At 45.9% G+C, this 15,387-nt stretch overlaps 1 protein-coding gene across 5 annotated transcripts; it reads left to right on the top strand.

Annotated features, from left to right (window-relative positions):
* Nucleotides 1-550: 550 nt before the first annotated feature.
* Nucleotides 551-15,110, top strand: SLC25A38 (solute carrier family 25 member 38). 5 transcript variants are annotated; one of them, XM_077811118.1, is made up of 9 exons: nucleotides 564-851; nucleotides 1,469-1,545; nucleotides 4,381-4,511; nucleotides 4,680-4,801; nucleotides 5,488-5,572; nucleotides 6,191-6,370; nucleotides 7,281-7,449; nucleotides 8,232-8,398; nucleotides 13,899-15,110. In XM_077811118.1, the coding sequence occupies exons 4-9, from the start codon at nucleotides 4,680-4,682 to the stop codon at nucleotides 14,019-14,021; spliced, it is 846 nt and encodes a 281-aa protein (XP_077667244.1). In that variant the 5' UTR covers nucleotides 564-851; nucleotides 1,469-1,545; nucleotides 4,381-4,511; the 3' UTR covers nucleotides 14,022-15,110. The 5 variants fall into 5 exon arrangements, with proteins under 5 accessions (XP_077667243.1, XP_077667246.1, XP_077667244.1 ...); XM_077811119.1 differs by having other exon boundaries at nucleotides 571-705; XM_077811117.1 differs by lacking the exon at nucleotides 4,381-4,511 and having other exon boundaries at nucleotides 551-705.
* The last annotated feature ends 277 nt before the right edge of the window (nucleotides 15,111-15,387 follow it).

Here is a 15,387-nt window from a genome sequence, read left to right on the forward strand (position 1 = left end):
AGTAATACTGTAATGTGAAATATATATATATATAACAGTATTACTAGTGATAATATATATATATATACACACACACACACAGAACTGTGGACACTAGCAAAACTATCCGAAAGATGTTATTCCTGATATTCCTGATTTTGTTCCATCATTCTGATTTCTTATGTTAAAGATGTGACTGAAGCTTCCTTTGGTAGCTAATGTAAAATACTCATGTTTCTACAATGCCTCATCCCCCTTTTCCTCTTTAGCTTCTGCACAGAGTTAGCAAAAGCGGTTGCTTAGAAATTTTTCAGCTGAAAATGTATCCCACCATGGGGTTGTCTTAAAAATGATTTTTTTTCAGGAAAATGTAATGTTCAATTACATTTTGTTAGTGTTATGGCAAATTTTGAAACAAAATTAAAACATTTTCTTGTTAAATTGAATTTTTGTCACAACTGACTGCAGTACCCAGCGTTCACCAGCTGGCGTCATCCCCGTGCTGTAGCAGGAGTGACTCTGCCAAGGAGCATGAAGCAGGCTTTATCACGCCGGAAGCCGACTGGCCGCCCATACGCAGCTCTGAGTCAAGGATCTTACGTTGATTCAGAGGAGGCTGACATGACAGAGCTGCAATAACACCACTCTCCTGTGTGCACCCACCAATACAAGGAAGAGAAGAGCGAGCAATCTGGAAGCACAGTGTGGAAAAAGACTAGCAATCTGGTGAGTGCAGTGAAAGTGGAGTGCAAATTGTCTGAAGGCTAGCAGCCTGCGTGCGGACTACTAACGAAAGCCCAGCCACCACCGTGTTAGGTGCTGTGGAAATGCATATGTAATATCCGACAAACGAGGATTCCTGGAGTTTAAAGGTGAATATAAAAGCCATTTAGTTTGTTGTAAAATCTGACCTCGGGAAGGCCTGGTAAAGATTGGGAAGGAGCACTTGGGGAGATAAGTATTCAAAAGCAAGAGGGATTTACAAGAATTGTCAATACAAAGACTGTTAAAAAGGCAGACACCTCATGGGGGTGAAACTGCTTAATGAGGGGGAGGAAATAACCAGATGGGAAGGAAACTGCAAAGAGCAGAAAAGGCAGAGAAATCAAGGAACTTTGTGTGTGCGCGCGTGTGCTAAGTATATATTTGAATATTAACAAAGGGTAAAATAATTCCAATTTTTTAGGGTAGTCTCTATTTTTCTGGCAAAAACGAAGTGTTTTGTTTTCCTGTGTTGCTCTTGAATTGCGGATGTGCTTTTTACTTAAAAAAAAAAAAATCATCAAATGTGATTTGAGTTTGGAATTAAGAAATCCTCTTCGCATCTGGGAGGAGCCAATCAGAATTATGATCACTTAAACTGTCACAGACTTTGATTGCTTGCTGGCCCCTGTTCAGACCCAATTCTTTCCTATCTCCAGGAAGGAGCGGGTGGGGAGAAATCTGTTTAACTAGTTATAAAACATCATCCCCTCATTTATGTGTCCAGCTTCTTAAATGATCCAGAAAACCAGGCCTCCGCTGCTCCAGGCTCAAGATGTAGGAGACAAGATGGAAACACTAATGGTAAGGAAATGGAAAAGGGTGATGTGTGTGGTTTTGTTTGTTTGCCACAATCCCTGGAATGGAAAATCTGGAGAAGTGAAGGAATGACAGTGATGTCCTATCATCCTGAAAAACCCAGTGTATATTTGTCCCTTTAAGAGTCACCTTTCCATGCTCGTGTTTTCTGAAGTCTTCTGTGTTGGGCATTGCAGGATTTTTCTTACTGGAAATTGAGCGAGTTCATGTAGAGAAATCCAGTCTTTTCTGTTCAGAAGAGATCACGCTGGGGTTGTTGCATGGTGGGGGGCTGCAGTTCGGTATTACAGGTTGTGTGGCTTACAATGGGGAGCAGTGCTGAGTGTCTCACAGTGTGTAGAGGATATGCAATATGCAGTGTGATATGTGCAAGGCTGCACGATGACTGGAGCCAGAAAACTCGTGTGTCATATGGTGGAGTGGAGTGCAGTGCAGTGGATGTGCCTGGTACTAGGGTGCAGTAGGAGAACTGCATGACATACAGAGCGGGGCAGTGCAGAGTAGTGGAGGTTGTATAGCACTGAGTTACAATATCACGGGGAGTAGATGGTATATAATGGGGGTAGGTCCAATGAAATGTCTTGTAGAGGCTGCATGGCACATGGTGAGCAGTACAGTTGATATATAGGGGATTGCAAGGTATAGCATGGATGGGAGTGCAGCGCAGGGGAAGGATGTGCTGTTAGTTGAGTGTCAGTGTATGGGGAGGATTGTGTGGTGATGCACAGGACAGTGCACTAGGAGATCAGAGGGGAGGGTGCATGGTACAGGCTGGAGGATAACGCAGCGTACTGCTGGACTGCACACAGATAAGTGCAGGGGTGGGGCAGCACATTGTGGTACTGCAGGAGCAGAGGAGGGTGCGGGGCATTTTAGGGTTGTCGCACTGTGTATGGCGGAGTGCGAGGCGGCTACAGGTTGCCCCGGGGCGCTCTGAACCGCAGGGTCGAACACAACCCGGCCCGGAGCGAGCCTGGCATGCAGCTGCCTCTCCTGCTCAGACCCGGGGTGGGGGAAAGAGTTAACAGAACTCTGGGCCCTTCCCTTTTCCTGATTGGCTGGAGCTCGCCTACTGGGATTGGCAGGCTCCGGAGGGGTGCCTCTGACATCATCAGATGCCTCCAATGAAGGGAGCTGTAGCTCACGAAAGCTTATGCTCAAATAAATTGGTTAGTCTCTAAGGTGCCACAAGTCCTCCTTTTCTTTTTGCGGATACAGATTAACACGGCTGCTACTCTGAAATCTGACATCACTGCCTTTCCCGCTGCTGTGAACGTCCCGGGCGGGCCCGCAAGTGGTGATGAGGAGAGTGATTGGTGTGGCTGGGGGGAGCCTGTGAAGATACCGCTCTCCCTTGCCTGCGATCCCAGCCCCCCTCCCAAGCTGAGCAGGGCTAGGCTGGGCCAGGACGTGGATGGGGGACCCCTGCTGTAATCTTCTGTCCGGCCCAGCCGGGCACGTTCCTGTCCTGGCTAAGTGGGGTGGGTAGGTCTGTACTTGGAGGGGAGAATCCCTCTGCTCTCGTCTAGTGCCTTGTGCTGGGTATACAGGAAAACCAGGTCCTTAAGGGACCTCAAGTGCAGGGTGTGTAGCCTTTTAAGTCTTTTTTTCCTTTCCCCACAAAAGAGCTCATAATTATCATAATGCCTCAGCTAGGCCACTGCCAAGACAGAATGGGGGAAAGCTTATTGTTTATGGCCTGTACCTTGTTTAATACTCTAATGATGATAATGCTTGAGGAGCCTCACATGGGAGTCCGGTGATATCCATTAGTGAGAGAAAGATGCTCTAACTAAAGTAAACATTAGAAGCTACTGGGATCTAAACGACTTATTATTACAGCTAAACACACTTCAAGCGAAGCTGAAAACATGAACGCTAGTCTGAGGTTCTCTGGTGTGTCCGGGCGGCGTTATGTTAGGAGGATGTGTTCTCTGATGTGGCTCTGTGTGGAGGGCACAGAAGCTCTTTGTCTCTTGGGAATCATGTGAGGTGGTTTTATTTACAGTAAGCCTGCTGCTTGCTTTGTGGCTTATGCTTAAGTCCTCTTTGGATCGGGAAAGAACCTGCCTCAGGAGCAAGATTTGGAGCTGAAGGAGTGGGGTGAGGAGAAAGAGAGGAAAATTAATGAACTCTGCATTTCCAAAGTCTCTTGATCTTCTGCTGAGAAGACATTGTACTTTGCTCTGAGCACATCCCAACACCCTCCAAGTAACTCCTCACTTTTTATCATCTGCTCTGTAGAGCAAGAATTATTTCTGGATTTCTCTAGCCTGCTGTGTATTCTATATTTTGCATTGCAGCTGTCCCTTTCACCTCTGTAGATGCTATGATTGAGATCTATAAAATTATGACTGGTGTGAAGAAAGTAAATAAGGAAGTGTTATTTACTCCTTCTCATAACAGAAGAACTAGGGGTCACCAAATAAAATTAATAGGCAGCAGGTTTAAAAACAAACAAAAGGAAATATTTTTTCACACAACGCACAGTCAGTCTGTGGAACTCCTTGCCAGAGGATGTTGTGACAGCCAAGACTATAACAAGATTCAAAAAAAGAACTAGATAAGTTCGTGGAGGATAGATCCATCAATGGCTATTAGCCAGGGTGTTGTCCCTAGCCTCTGTTTGCCAGAGGCTGGAAATGGGCGACAGGGAATGGATCACTAGATGATTACCTGTTCTGTTCATTCCCTCTGGGGCACCTGGCATTGGCCACTGTCAGAGGACAGGACACTGGGCTAGATGGACCTTTGGTCTGACACAGTACGGCCACTCTTATGTTCTTATGCCAATACATGCTTTTGTTCTGTTCTGTTCAGGTCCTTATACTGCACCCTCCACTGTAGTATATGAGTGCATAACAGTGAGGAGGAAATCCATGAAGATAAATTAAAAAGCACTTGTAACACCTTTCACGGAGTGTGTGCATGTGCACTTCAGAAGGTTTTAGGTAACTATTCCTGCACATTGAACTGCCATTGCTCAGTGTTCATCCACCAAATGCTCCCCCTGCCTTCAGAAATCACCCACAGAACTAGTGAATACTCATCTCTTCCTGCGCTTTTTCCAGTTAAGTCTTTATATGAGACTTTTTTTAAAGCCAGGACTTCTCTTTCAGATGCATCCAGTGCTAAAGGCCTTTGTGTGCGGTTCCATCAGTGGGACCTGCTCCACCCTTCTCTTCCAGCCCCTAGATCTGCTTAAAACCCGGCTGCAGACCCTGCAGCCTTCCATCAATGGGTAAGTGCTTGAAGCTTCTATTGTTCGGGGTATGTGTGTGGGAGGGGAGGTATTTTGAAGGAGCCTACAAAGTGAAAGATGGTAGTGAGACCCTATTCTCCTGAGCTCTACCCTAGTGATATTCAGTCATAGCATTGGGAAGCGTATAGCTGAGAGCACTGCATTCATTGTTGAAGCAGCTGTCCTAGGTAGGCCCATGTGGTTTCACTGATGCCCACTGTGCTCTGGAAAATCCCATATGACTGCTACATACCTTTGCGCCATAGGGAACTGGTGTGTCAATATCTAACCAACCTCTTCCTCTTGCCTCATATATTCATCCATGACCCCATCCATTGTTAATCTACAGTTGCTCCGGTGGTGATGAACTATGATGTCAGAAATAGTAAACTGTGATATCATAGTTGCTTCCATAGGCTGATGCTAACTATGCTGTCAAAATCCATAGATTATCCCAGTGGGAGTGATTGTGGCATAGGTAAACCATGGATGGAGACAGGTTTACTGAACAAGGAAGAATAGGCTGAATAGAGAAAGAGCTTCTAAAGGTGTTATAGCTAGTACACAGGTATATCTCTGGAGTGCTCTGGGTGGGTGAGGGAGGACTAGAGCAGGGCTGTAGGATTGGTCCCATGGGTTAATTGCTGCAATATATCTATGTAATTCCTTTCTTGTTTTCCTTCTAGGTCAGGTCATGTTGGGATGGTAGCTTTGTTCATTAGGGTTGTTCGCACTGAAAGCTTCCTAGGGCTCTGGAAAGGGGTCTCACCAGTAAGTGACTATTTTAACCCTGACTTTTTCTTACCTAGCATGTGTTAGTAAGTATGGTTTAGAATTTTAAAAGGTATTTAAATGTTGCTCCACTCAGTGTTGCAAGGCCAAAGTGACTTAGACGGCTGTCCTATTTTCAAAAGTGACTTAGGCACTTAAGAGCCTAAGTCTCTCTCACTGAAGGGCAGTGGGTCTAAGGTTCCTAAGTGCCCAAGTCACTTTTGAAACTGGGAGGTAGCTGTCTATGTTACTTAGGCCATGCAGTGCTGAGAGGAAGCCATGTCTACAGATATATAGGCCAAGATTTTTATAGATATTTATTAATGACTGGTGCACTAACCTAAGCCTTTTTCAGTTCCTGAATGTGCATGTACTTGGGGATGGAGTCTTTAGGTGAAATCTTGGCCCCATTAAAGTCAATAGCAAAAGTCTGACTTCAGTGGAGTCATGATTTTGCTCTTCACCTCTTCTCCTTTCTTCAGAGTGCCAGCTCTTTCTTTTCAGCGACCATCCCCTGGGCCTGAAGCTTCCCAGTTGGCTTAACACACCTTTGTATTAGTGTTCTGTAGTGTGTTCTTGCTCCCTCCTAATTTCTCTCCATTTTTCACTCTTCTGCAGTCCTTCGCAAGATGCATCCCTGGGGTCGGAATTTACTTCAGCACCTTGTACAAGATGAAACAGTATTTTCTCTCAGACCGCTCCCCCACAGCCCTAGAGTCTGTCTTTCTGGGCATTAGCTCCCGCACAGTAGCAGGTGTTTGCATGTTGCCCATAACCGTGGTGAAGACACGGTATGAGGTGAGTGTCACAATTTTCATACTCCTAGAACTTTCTGTTGTGTTGTGATATCATCATACCTTCTCCTGTAGCACAAAAAATTCTTCTGTCTTGGATATCAGGGATAGAGAAACTGAGATCCCTGATTGCTGCTTCTATACTGCGTAAGGTGTTTAAATACTGCAATGATGGGTATGGTTTGAAACCTAGATGGGCTGAAAAATTCTCCACGCTCACACACCTGGGGCAAGTAGCTTTTATATTTTACTTGCTCAGCAAGAAATAAAATTTTTATCATCATCATGATGGCAGGAGTGGGGGAGAGTGGATGTATCTTGGGCTGTTAACACTCTTGCAAAGCTGGTCTGTATAGTGTATATTTATTTTATATGTATTAGGTCCATTTCGCAGATCTGCCATGCAGGAGATAAAGTGTAAATTCCCTTCCTTATCTCTTGCATCCTTGGTGGGGGTTACTGGGGAGGCACCATGCTTAGCCCTGCGAGGAGACTGGGATTAAATCTTCCAGCCAGTGGAAGTGGATGGAGTGGGAGAAGTAAATTGCTACAGAAGTAGCTGATAAAATAGCCGTGATAAAACATGTGGGAAGCTCTGTTGCTGACAATGTAGCAAGACAGCTGCTCTCTGGGCCTGCTGTGATGTCGCTGGAATAGTTCCTATGTCATCTCGCCTCATGTATATACTTAGAAATATTCTGTAACTACAATATATGATTGGCCGTGGGAAAGGAGAAATCTGACTGGTTGCCCATGTGGTGGTGTATCTGAAGCATTTAGGAGTCAGAGGTAAGTGTCTACTCCTTTGTGTGTAGAGAGGTGATTTCACTTCAAGGCTTGCTCAGTAATGATCTCCCAGCACAAGGGACCCTATATCTGACATGTAGGTAACCATTTTTGTGTGTCCTCTGCAGAGTGGGAAGTATGGCTATGAGAGTGTGTATGGAGCCTTGAGGAATATCTATCGGACAGAAGGGGCCCGGGGCTTGTTCTGTGGGCTGACTGCGACGCTCCTGCGTGATGCACCCTTTTCTGGCATCTATTTGATGTTCTACACCCAGACCAAAAAAGTTATGCCTCAGGGTAAGGCTGAATGTGGATGTAATAACACAGAATGTGGTGGTTCTCACTCCAAGCATCCTTCCGTTTCTGTCCACATGCTTTACTTTACTTTGGCCTTTTTCTCGGTGGTTAAATCAATCCCTTGTAGGGCTTAGGTGGGGTATTAGTGTTCCACCTGTAGAGAACTGGATGTTCACGTTCTGGAGGCGTGTCAAATGAAAATGATGTGGGCCTCACGTTGGTGCTCAGGGGACTCTGGTCTAGATTGCACACTTCATGGTGATCTGTTGAGTTTGCCTACGAGCAAAGTATGAGACAGATACTTCAGGGATGCAGTTACCAAGCAGGGGGTACTGTGGGTTAGGGATGAGGACTTGGCAGAACTGTGTATAAGGAAAACTTGCTCAGCATCTGACATTGCCAGTTGCTCATTTTCATGCCCACTGTATAATTCCCCAACATTCCTGCAATCTCTGCTAAATTGAGACTTGCCTGATTTTGGTATGAGAGCCTTCTCCTCTGCAGCTTCTGCCCTCTAAACCAGCCTTTCTTTAGCTCTGTGTGTCTGTCAAATTATGTCCCAGTGGAAGTGATTTGTTTAGCTAAAATTAGCATTGGTGTGTCTATTTTCTAATCTCCTTTGAAAAGTCTCTTCTCTATGCCTGTGATATCTCTTCCTCAGTTATCTACTTCATAATTTGGTAACTATTTAGTCTGGGATACAGTTTATAAGAAAGTCACTATCTACGGAACAGAATTGTACTGTATTATGTCTGACTAAGCTGCGTCTTTCTCCATTCCAGACCAGTTTGATCCAGCGCTCACCCCCTTAGTGAACTTCGGCTGCGGAATCTTTGCTGGAATCCTGGCTTCGTTGGCGACACAGCCTGCTGATGTAATCAAAACCCACATGCAGCTGACATCTGAAAAATACCACTGGATAGGGCAGGCCATTGCCTCAATCTTCAAGGTGAGGCTGAGAAGATTGTGTGAATGTAACCTCAGTTCTGGTCACTTCACCAGAGATTTGATAAGAAGGTTCTTGCCTTCATCTCTAAAGCAGACCTTCAAATGAGTCATTACTAGGTATAGTACTGTGAACACAATGTAGCTTCTGAAATGCTTCCTCTGTGTTATGCTATGGGAGAGTGAACTCGTCACCTCTTAGTCACTGGTTCATATACAGCCTGGGTCAGCAGTGACTGAAGTTACTCCCATCTGATGACTGGTTGGTAGTCTGAGTCCAGTTCCCATTGGGCAGATATCCACCCCATTGGGCAGATATTCACATCAGCATCCTTGGGAGCAGACAGCTCCCAACATGCTACTGTTTGTTTCTTGCTCCTTCTGAGCGGTATGAAAATTTAATGTGCTAGACAGTTAACTTCACCACCACCTGGTTATTCCTGGTGCTCCATCATCCCTTACCTATGTACATAGGACAAATCCTTTGGAAAAACAAACACTCTCTCTCTAGCTGAGCATGCGGAGTGAGTGAATAAAAATGGAATGACAGTCATACACATTTGGGCATGTTACATTCACCCCTCACACATAATCTTAACTTGCCTCCTGAGCCATCGTATGACTACAGGTTTCACTTCACCTTTCTTCACTCCGTTATAAAAAGCACTTTTACCCTTAGACTGTTGTTAATAGAATGTACTTACTGATTTCAATTGTGTTAGCAAATAACCTTGCAGGATCTGGTTGTACCCAGTCCTGGGCTGCTGGCACTCATGGCTTATCACTGTGGTACTCCTGTGATTGCCAGACTGAGGAAAGAGGATTTTTGTAATATGCTCCTTTGTAAACATGAGTGTCAAGGATAAATGGGCTATAAAACAATTATCTGTCCTTTGAACACTAGCAATAAATGAATGTACAGATCTGTTATCCAAGGAACTGGGTGGGGATGCAGGGAATGGATACCCCAGTGGAGCACTCATCGACCTGTATTTGGCCCCAGAGATGTATGTCCGTTGGATGCTAGCCCAGTATGTGATTCACAACTCCTGTGATGTTACACAAAATCAGAGTTGAGTTACAGTTGTCCTGACATTGGGTTACCTTGCTGATAAGATGACTCTTGGCTAGACTGTTTCTTTGTTGCAAGTGAGAGCCTGCAAACTCAGAATGAAAGCTCTGGAGCTGAATTTTCCAGCTCAGGTCCATATCAATTCTCCTCCTTAAAGTCTGAGTCTGTTTGAATCTGGATTTCAGCCATGCCTCTGCTTAGAGTATATTTGCTCCCATTCAGAATCTCTCTTTCTGATCCGATGAAGTGAGCTGTAGCTCACGAAAGCTCATGCTCAAATAAATTGGTTAGTCTCTAAGGTGCCACTCCTTTTCTTTCTGCTCAGTGAATGTAAATCCTAGGCAGAGCTTTAAAAACACTCGTGGGCAATTCTGTAAATATTAACTGACACAAAATTCTGAAGTGAGGCTGGTCACTATATTAAGGGACCTGAAGTGGTTTTGTTCATAGAATCATAGAATATCAGGGTTGGACGGGACCTCAGGAGGTCATCTAGTCCAACCCTCTGCTCAAAGCAGGACCAATCCCCAACTAAATCATCCCAGCCAGGGCTTTGTCAAGCCTGACCTTAAACTTCTAAGGAAGGAGATTCCACCACCTCCCTAGGTAACGCATTCCAGTGTTTCACCACCCTCCTAGTGAAAAAGCTTTTCCTCATATCCAACCTAAATCTCCCCCACTGCAACTTGAGACCATTACTCCTCGTTCTGTCATCTGCTACCACTGAGAACAGTCTAGATTCATCCTCTTTGGAACCCCCTTTCAGGTAGTTGAAAGCAGTTATCAAATCCCCCCTCATTCTTCTCTTCTGCAGACTAAACAATCCCAGTTCCCTCAGCTTCTCCTCATAAGTCATGTGTTCCAGTCCCCTAATCATTTTTGTTGCCCTCCGCTGGACGTTTTCCAATTTTTCCACATCCTTCTTGTAGTGTGGGGCCCAAAACTGGTCACAGTACTCCAGATGAGGCCTCACCAATGTCGAATAGAGGGGAACGATCATGTCCCTCGATCTGCTGGCAATGCTCCTACTTATACATCCCAAAATGCCATTGGCCTTCTTGGCAACAAGGGCACACTGTTGACTCATATCCAGCTTCTCGTCCACTGTAATCTCTAGGTCCTTTTTTGCAGAACTGTTGCCTAGCCATTCGGTCCCTAGTCTGTAGCGGTGCATGGGATTCTTCCGTCCTAAGTGCAGGACTCTGCACTTTTCCTTGTTGAACCTCATCAGATTATTTTTGGCCCAATCCTCCAGTTTGTTTAGGGCCCTCTGTATCCTATCCCTACCCTCCAGCGTATCTACCTCTCCCAGTTTAGTGTCATCTGCAAACTTGCTGAGGGTGCAATCCACACCATCCTCCAGATAATTTATGAAGATATTGAACAAAACCGGCCCGAGGACCGACCCTTGGGGCACTCCACTTGATACCGGCTGCCAACTAGACATGGAGCCATTGATCACTACTCGTTGAGCCCAACAATCTAGCCAGCTTTCTATCCACCTTTTAGTCTATTCATCCAGCCCATACTTCTTTAACTTACTGGCAAGAATACTGTGGGAGACTGTGTCAAAAGCTTTGCTAAAGTCAAGTAACAACACGTCCATTGCTTTCCCTTCATCCACAGAGCCAGTTATCTTGTCATAGAAGGCAATTAGATTAGTCAGGCATGACTTGCCCTTGGTGAATCCATGCTGACTGTTCCTGATCACTTTCCTCTCCTCTAAGTGCTTCAGAATTGATTCCTTGAGGACCTGCTCCATGATTTTTCTAGGGACTAAGGTGAGGCTGACTGGCCTGTAGTTCCCAGGATCCTCCTTCTTCCCTTTTTTAAAGATGGGCACTACATTAGCCTTTTTCCAGTCATCCGGGACCTCCCCCAATCGCCGTGAGTTTTCAAAGATAATGGCCAATGGCTCTGCAATCACATCCGTCACCTCCTTTAGCACTCTCGGATGCAGTGCATCCAGCCCCATGGACTTGTGCTCGTCCAGCTTTTTTAAATAGTCCCGAACCACTTCTTTCTCCACAGAGGGCTGGTCACCTCCTCCCCATGCTGTGCTGCCCAGTGCAGCAGTCTGGGAGCTGACCTTGTTCATGAAGACAGAGGCAAAAAAAGCATTGAGTACATTAGCTTTTTCCACATTCTCTGTCACTAGGTTGCCTCCCTCATTCAGTAAGGGGCCCACACTTTCCTTGACTTTCTTCTTGTTGCTAACATACCTGAAGAAACCCTTCTTGTTACTCTTAACATCTCTTGCTAGCTGCATCTCCATGTGTGATTTGGCCTTCCTGATTTCACTCCTGCATGCACGAGCAATATTTTTGTACTCCTCCCTGGTCATTTGTCCAATCTTCCACTTCTTGTAAGCTTCTTTTTTGTGTTTAGGATCCGCAAGGATTTCACTGTTAAGCCAAGCTGGTCACCTGCCATATTTACTATTCTTTCTACACATCGGGATGGTTTGTCCCTGTAACCTCAATAAGGATTCTTTAAAATACAGCCAGCTCTCCTGGACTCCTTTCCCCCTCATGTTATTCTCCCAGGGGATCCTGCCCATCAGTTCCCTGAGGTTGTCAAAATCTGCTTTTCTGAAGTCCAGGGTCTGTATTCTGCTGCTCTCCTTTCTTCCCTGTGTCAGGATCCTGAACTCGACCATCTCATGGTCACTACCTCCCAGGTTCCCATCCACTTTTGCTTCCAGTACTAATTCTTCCCGGTTTGTGAGCAGCAGGTCAAGAAGAGCTCTGCCCCTAGTTGGTTCCTCCAGCACTTGAACAAGGAAATTGTCCCCTACGTTTTCCAAAAACTTCCTGGATTGTCTGTGCACCGTTGTATTGCTCTCCCAGCAGATACCAGGGTGATTGAAGTCTCCCATGAGAACCAGGGCCTGCGATCTAGTAACTTCCATTAGTTGCTGGAAGAAAGCCTCATCCACCTCATGCCCCTGATCTGGTGGTCTATAGCAGACTCCCACCACAATATCACCCTTGTTGCTCACGCTTCTAAACTTAATCCAGAGACACTCAGGTTTTTCTGCAGTTTCATACCAGAGCTCTGAGCAGTCATACTGCTCTCTTACATACAATGCAACTCTCCCACCTTTTCTGCCCTGCCTGTCCTTCTGGAACAGTTTATATCCATCCATGACAGTATTCCAGTCACGTGAGTTATCCCACCAAGTCTCTGTTATTCCAATCGCATCATAATTCCTTGACTGTGCCAGGACTTCCAGTTCTCCCTGCTTGTTTCCCAGGCTTCTTGCATTTGTGTATAGGCACTTGGGGGGAGGGATAGCTCAGTGGTTTGAGCATTGGCCTGCTAAACCCAGGGTTGTGAGTTCAATCCTTTGAGGGGGCCATTTAGGGATCTGGGGCAAAAATTGGGGATTGGTCCTGCTTTGAGCAGGGGGTTGGACTAGATGACCTCCTGAGGTCCCTTCCAACTCTGATATTCTATGATTCTATGATTGAGAACTTGCTGTTTGTCCTGCTTTCTTAGTATGAGGCAGAAGCCCTCCCCTTTCGCATTCTCCTGCTCGTGCTTCCTCCTGGTATCCCACATCCACACTTACCTCAGGGCTTTGCTCTCCTTCGCCTGGTGAACCTAGTTTAAAGCCCTCCTCACTAGGTTAGCTAGCCTGCTTGCGAAGATGCTCTTCCCTCTCTTCATTAGGTGGAGCCCGTCTCTGCCTAGCACTCCTCCTCCTTCTTGGAACACCATCCCATGGTCAAAGAATCCAAAGCCTTCTCTCCGACACCACCTGCATAGCCATTCGTTGACTTCCACTATTCGACGGTCTCTACCCAGGCCTTTTCCTTCCACGAGGAGGATGGATGAGAACACCACTTGCGCCTCAAACTCCTTTATCCTTCTTCCCAGAGCCACGTAGTCCGCAGTGATCCGCTCAAGGTCATTCTTGGCAGTATCATTGGTGCCCACATGGAGAAGCAGGAAGGGGTAGCGATCCGAGGGCTTGATGAGTCTCGGCAGCCTCTCCGTCACATCGTGAATCCTAATTCCTGGCAAGCAGCAGACTTCTCAGTTTTCCTGGTCGGGGCGGCAGATAGATGACTGAGTCCCCCTGTTTCTTGTCTTTTTCTCCTTTTTTCTGCTGGCAGACGTGGGGCTTTCCCTGCATGCCCTATGGTTCCCCTCCGTCTTCTTACTGTTGTGTACCGTGCCTCATGGTATAGCTGCTGTCCAGTAACTGCTTTTCCTTCATCAGCAGGAGTCACTGCAGTTGAGTGATGCTAGAGATCCCTTCCCTGCTGCTGTCCCTCTGGCTGAGTGCTGTGTGAGCATGGATTTCTCAGGCACTAGAGACTACTACAGAATGTATTTCAGTGCAGCCATAGATTATGCCATCCAGTAGATGTCTAGGAATTAAATGAAGTGAGACATATGGTGTTTGTTTTGTCTTCTCCTGCAGGACTATGGACTGGTTGGCTTTTTCCGTGGCGGTGTCCCCCGTGCCTTGCGGCGCACTCTGATGGCAGCGATGGCATGGACTTTATATGAGCAGATGATGGCAAAAATGGGGCTGAAATCCTGAAGGACTTGTAGTGGACGAGACCAGCCTAAGCTCTTCATGTCTCACCAGCTCATCCAGGTGAGCAGGAGATTTCCCAGTTCTGCGGGGGTGGATCTTTGTTCCACTGTGGTAAAGCGATAATGATTTCTGATCCAGGGGACCAGGCTGCAAAACACGCCCTCTCTGACACAAATGCAGTAGGGGAGAGAAGGTTTTGACTTTGCATCTTCAGAGTAAAGCATTCCAGAAGGACCGTTTCATTCAACTTCCTTGGAAGATGGGAAAGTTTCAGTATCCTACGAACTACGTGGTTACGGTAAAGGCTGTTGAAAGAAATCCCTTCAGAATAGTCCTGTGTGCCCTGAGAAGCCTTTGCACAGAAGCCATCTGGAGAAGAAGTGATTGGACTTGGACTACAGAACTCAGCAACTTTCTAACCTGGTGGTGTACCCAGTCTACGATCCCAGGCCATGTGCCATCTGACACTCATCCTGTTATCTGTCAGTGTCGTTTGCTTCTGCACCCAGAGGGAAGGTATGGAGGAGAATGCTATGAGGGGCACAGTGTAACCATTTGTTTCAGAGTTTGCTTAATGTATTAATACATGTATTAGAGTGAGAGGGGGGGAAATGTATGGCTGAAAGGAATGCTGGGAAATGCAGTCTTACCATACCTTGCACAGGAGCTTTGATGTTGGATAACATAGCTGGGAACCTAACTGACATCTCCGTTATGGCTTGCAGCAAAGGCCTTTACGTCTCTTCCCTTGTGCTTTAGGTTGTATTTCCCACAGCGTGACCCAATGTCGTGGAAGAAGACATTTTCCACTGGCTTTATTCTTTGTCTATAGGCATTTGTTATGCCTACCCACATGACTACCATGGCAGAGCAAAAGCACTGACTGTCTTGAAATATGACTTAGCTAAGAGAGATGGAAGGCCAGAAAAAGGACTTGAGAAATGGAGTCTTTTTTGAAACTCCATTTGCAGCCTTTCTGTATCAGCTGTTTTTCTTGCACTGTTTAAATTGAACTGTAGCTTTGGACTATTATCCAGGTTTAACTGCAATGGATGTAAATGTGTCTATAATAAAACATATGCAAGAAGGTTGTATTCTGCACTGTCATTTACATTTGTGGCTGCAAAATGGACTAGCATCTCCTTTCTCTTTCTTTCCAAGGGAGGGAGGGGAATATTTTGGTCTTAGTTTCAGTGCCTTTCTCTTTTTTAAAAAACACTAAGACACCTAAGAAACAGATGGAAAACAAACTCCCTGGTGTGTGGGGTGGGGGATGAGGTGAGACACAGCTCAATAGACTTCTATGGGGACCAGTTCTACTAAAGCAATGAGGGCAAACAGCCTTGCGGGAGACTGCAGGAGAGGCATA

This window comes from Eretmochelys imbricata, chromosome 2 (genome assembly GCF_965152235.1).
Source record: "Eretmochelys imbricata isolate rEreImb1 chromosome 2, rEreImb1.hap1, whole genome shotgun sequence".
NCBI classification, from domain to species: Eukaryota; Metazoa; Chordata; order Testudines; family Cheloniidae; genus Eretmochelys; species Eretmochelys imbricata.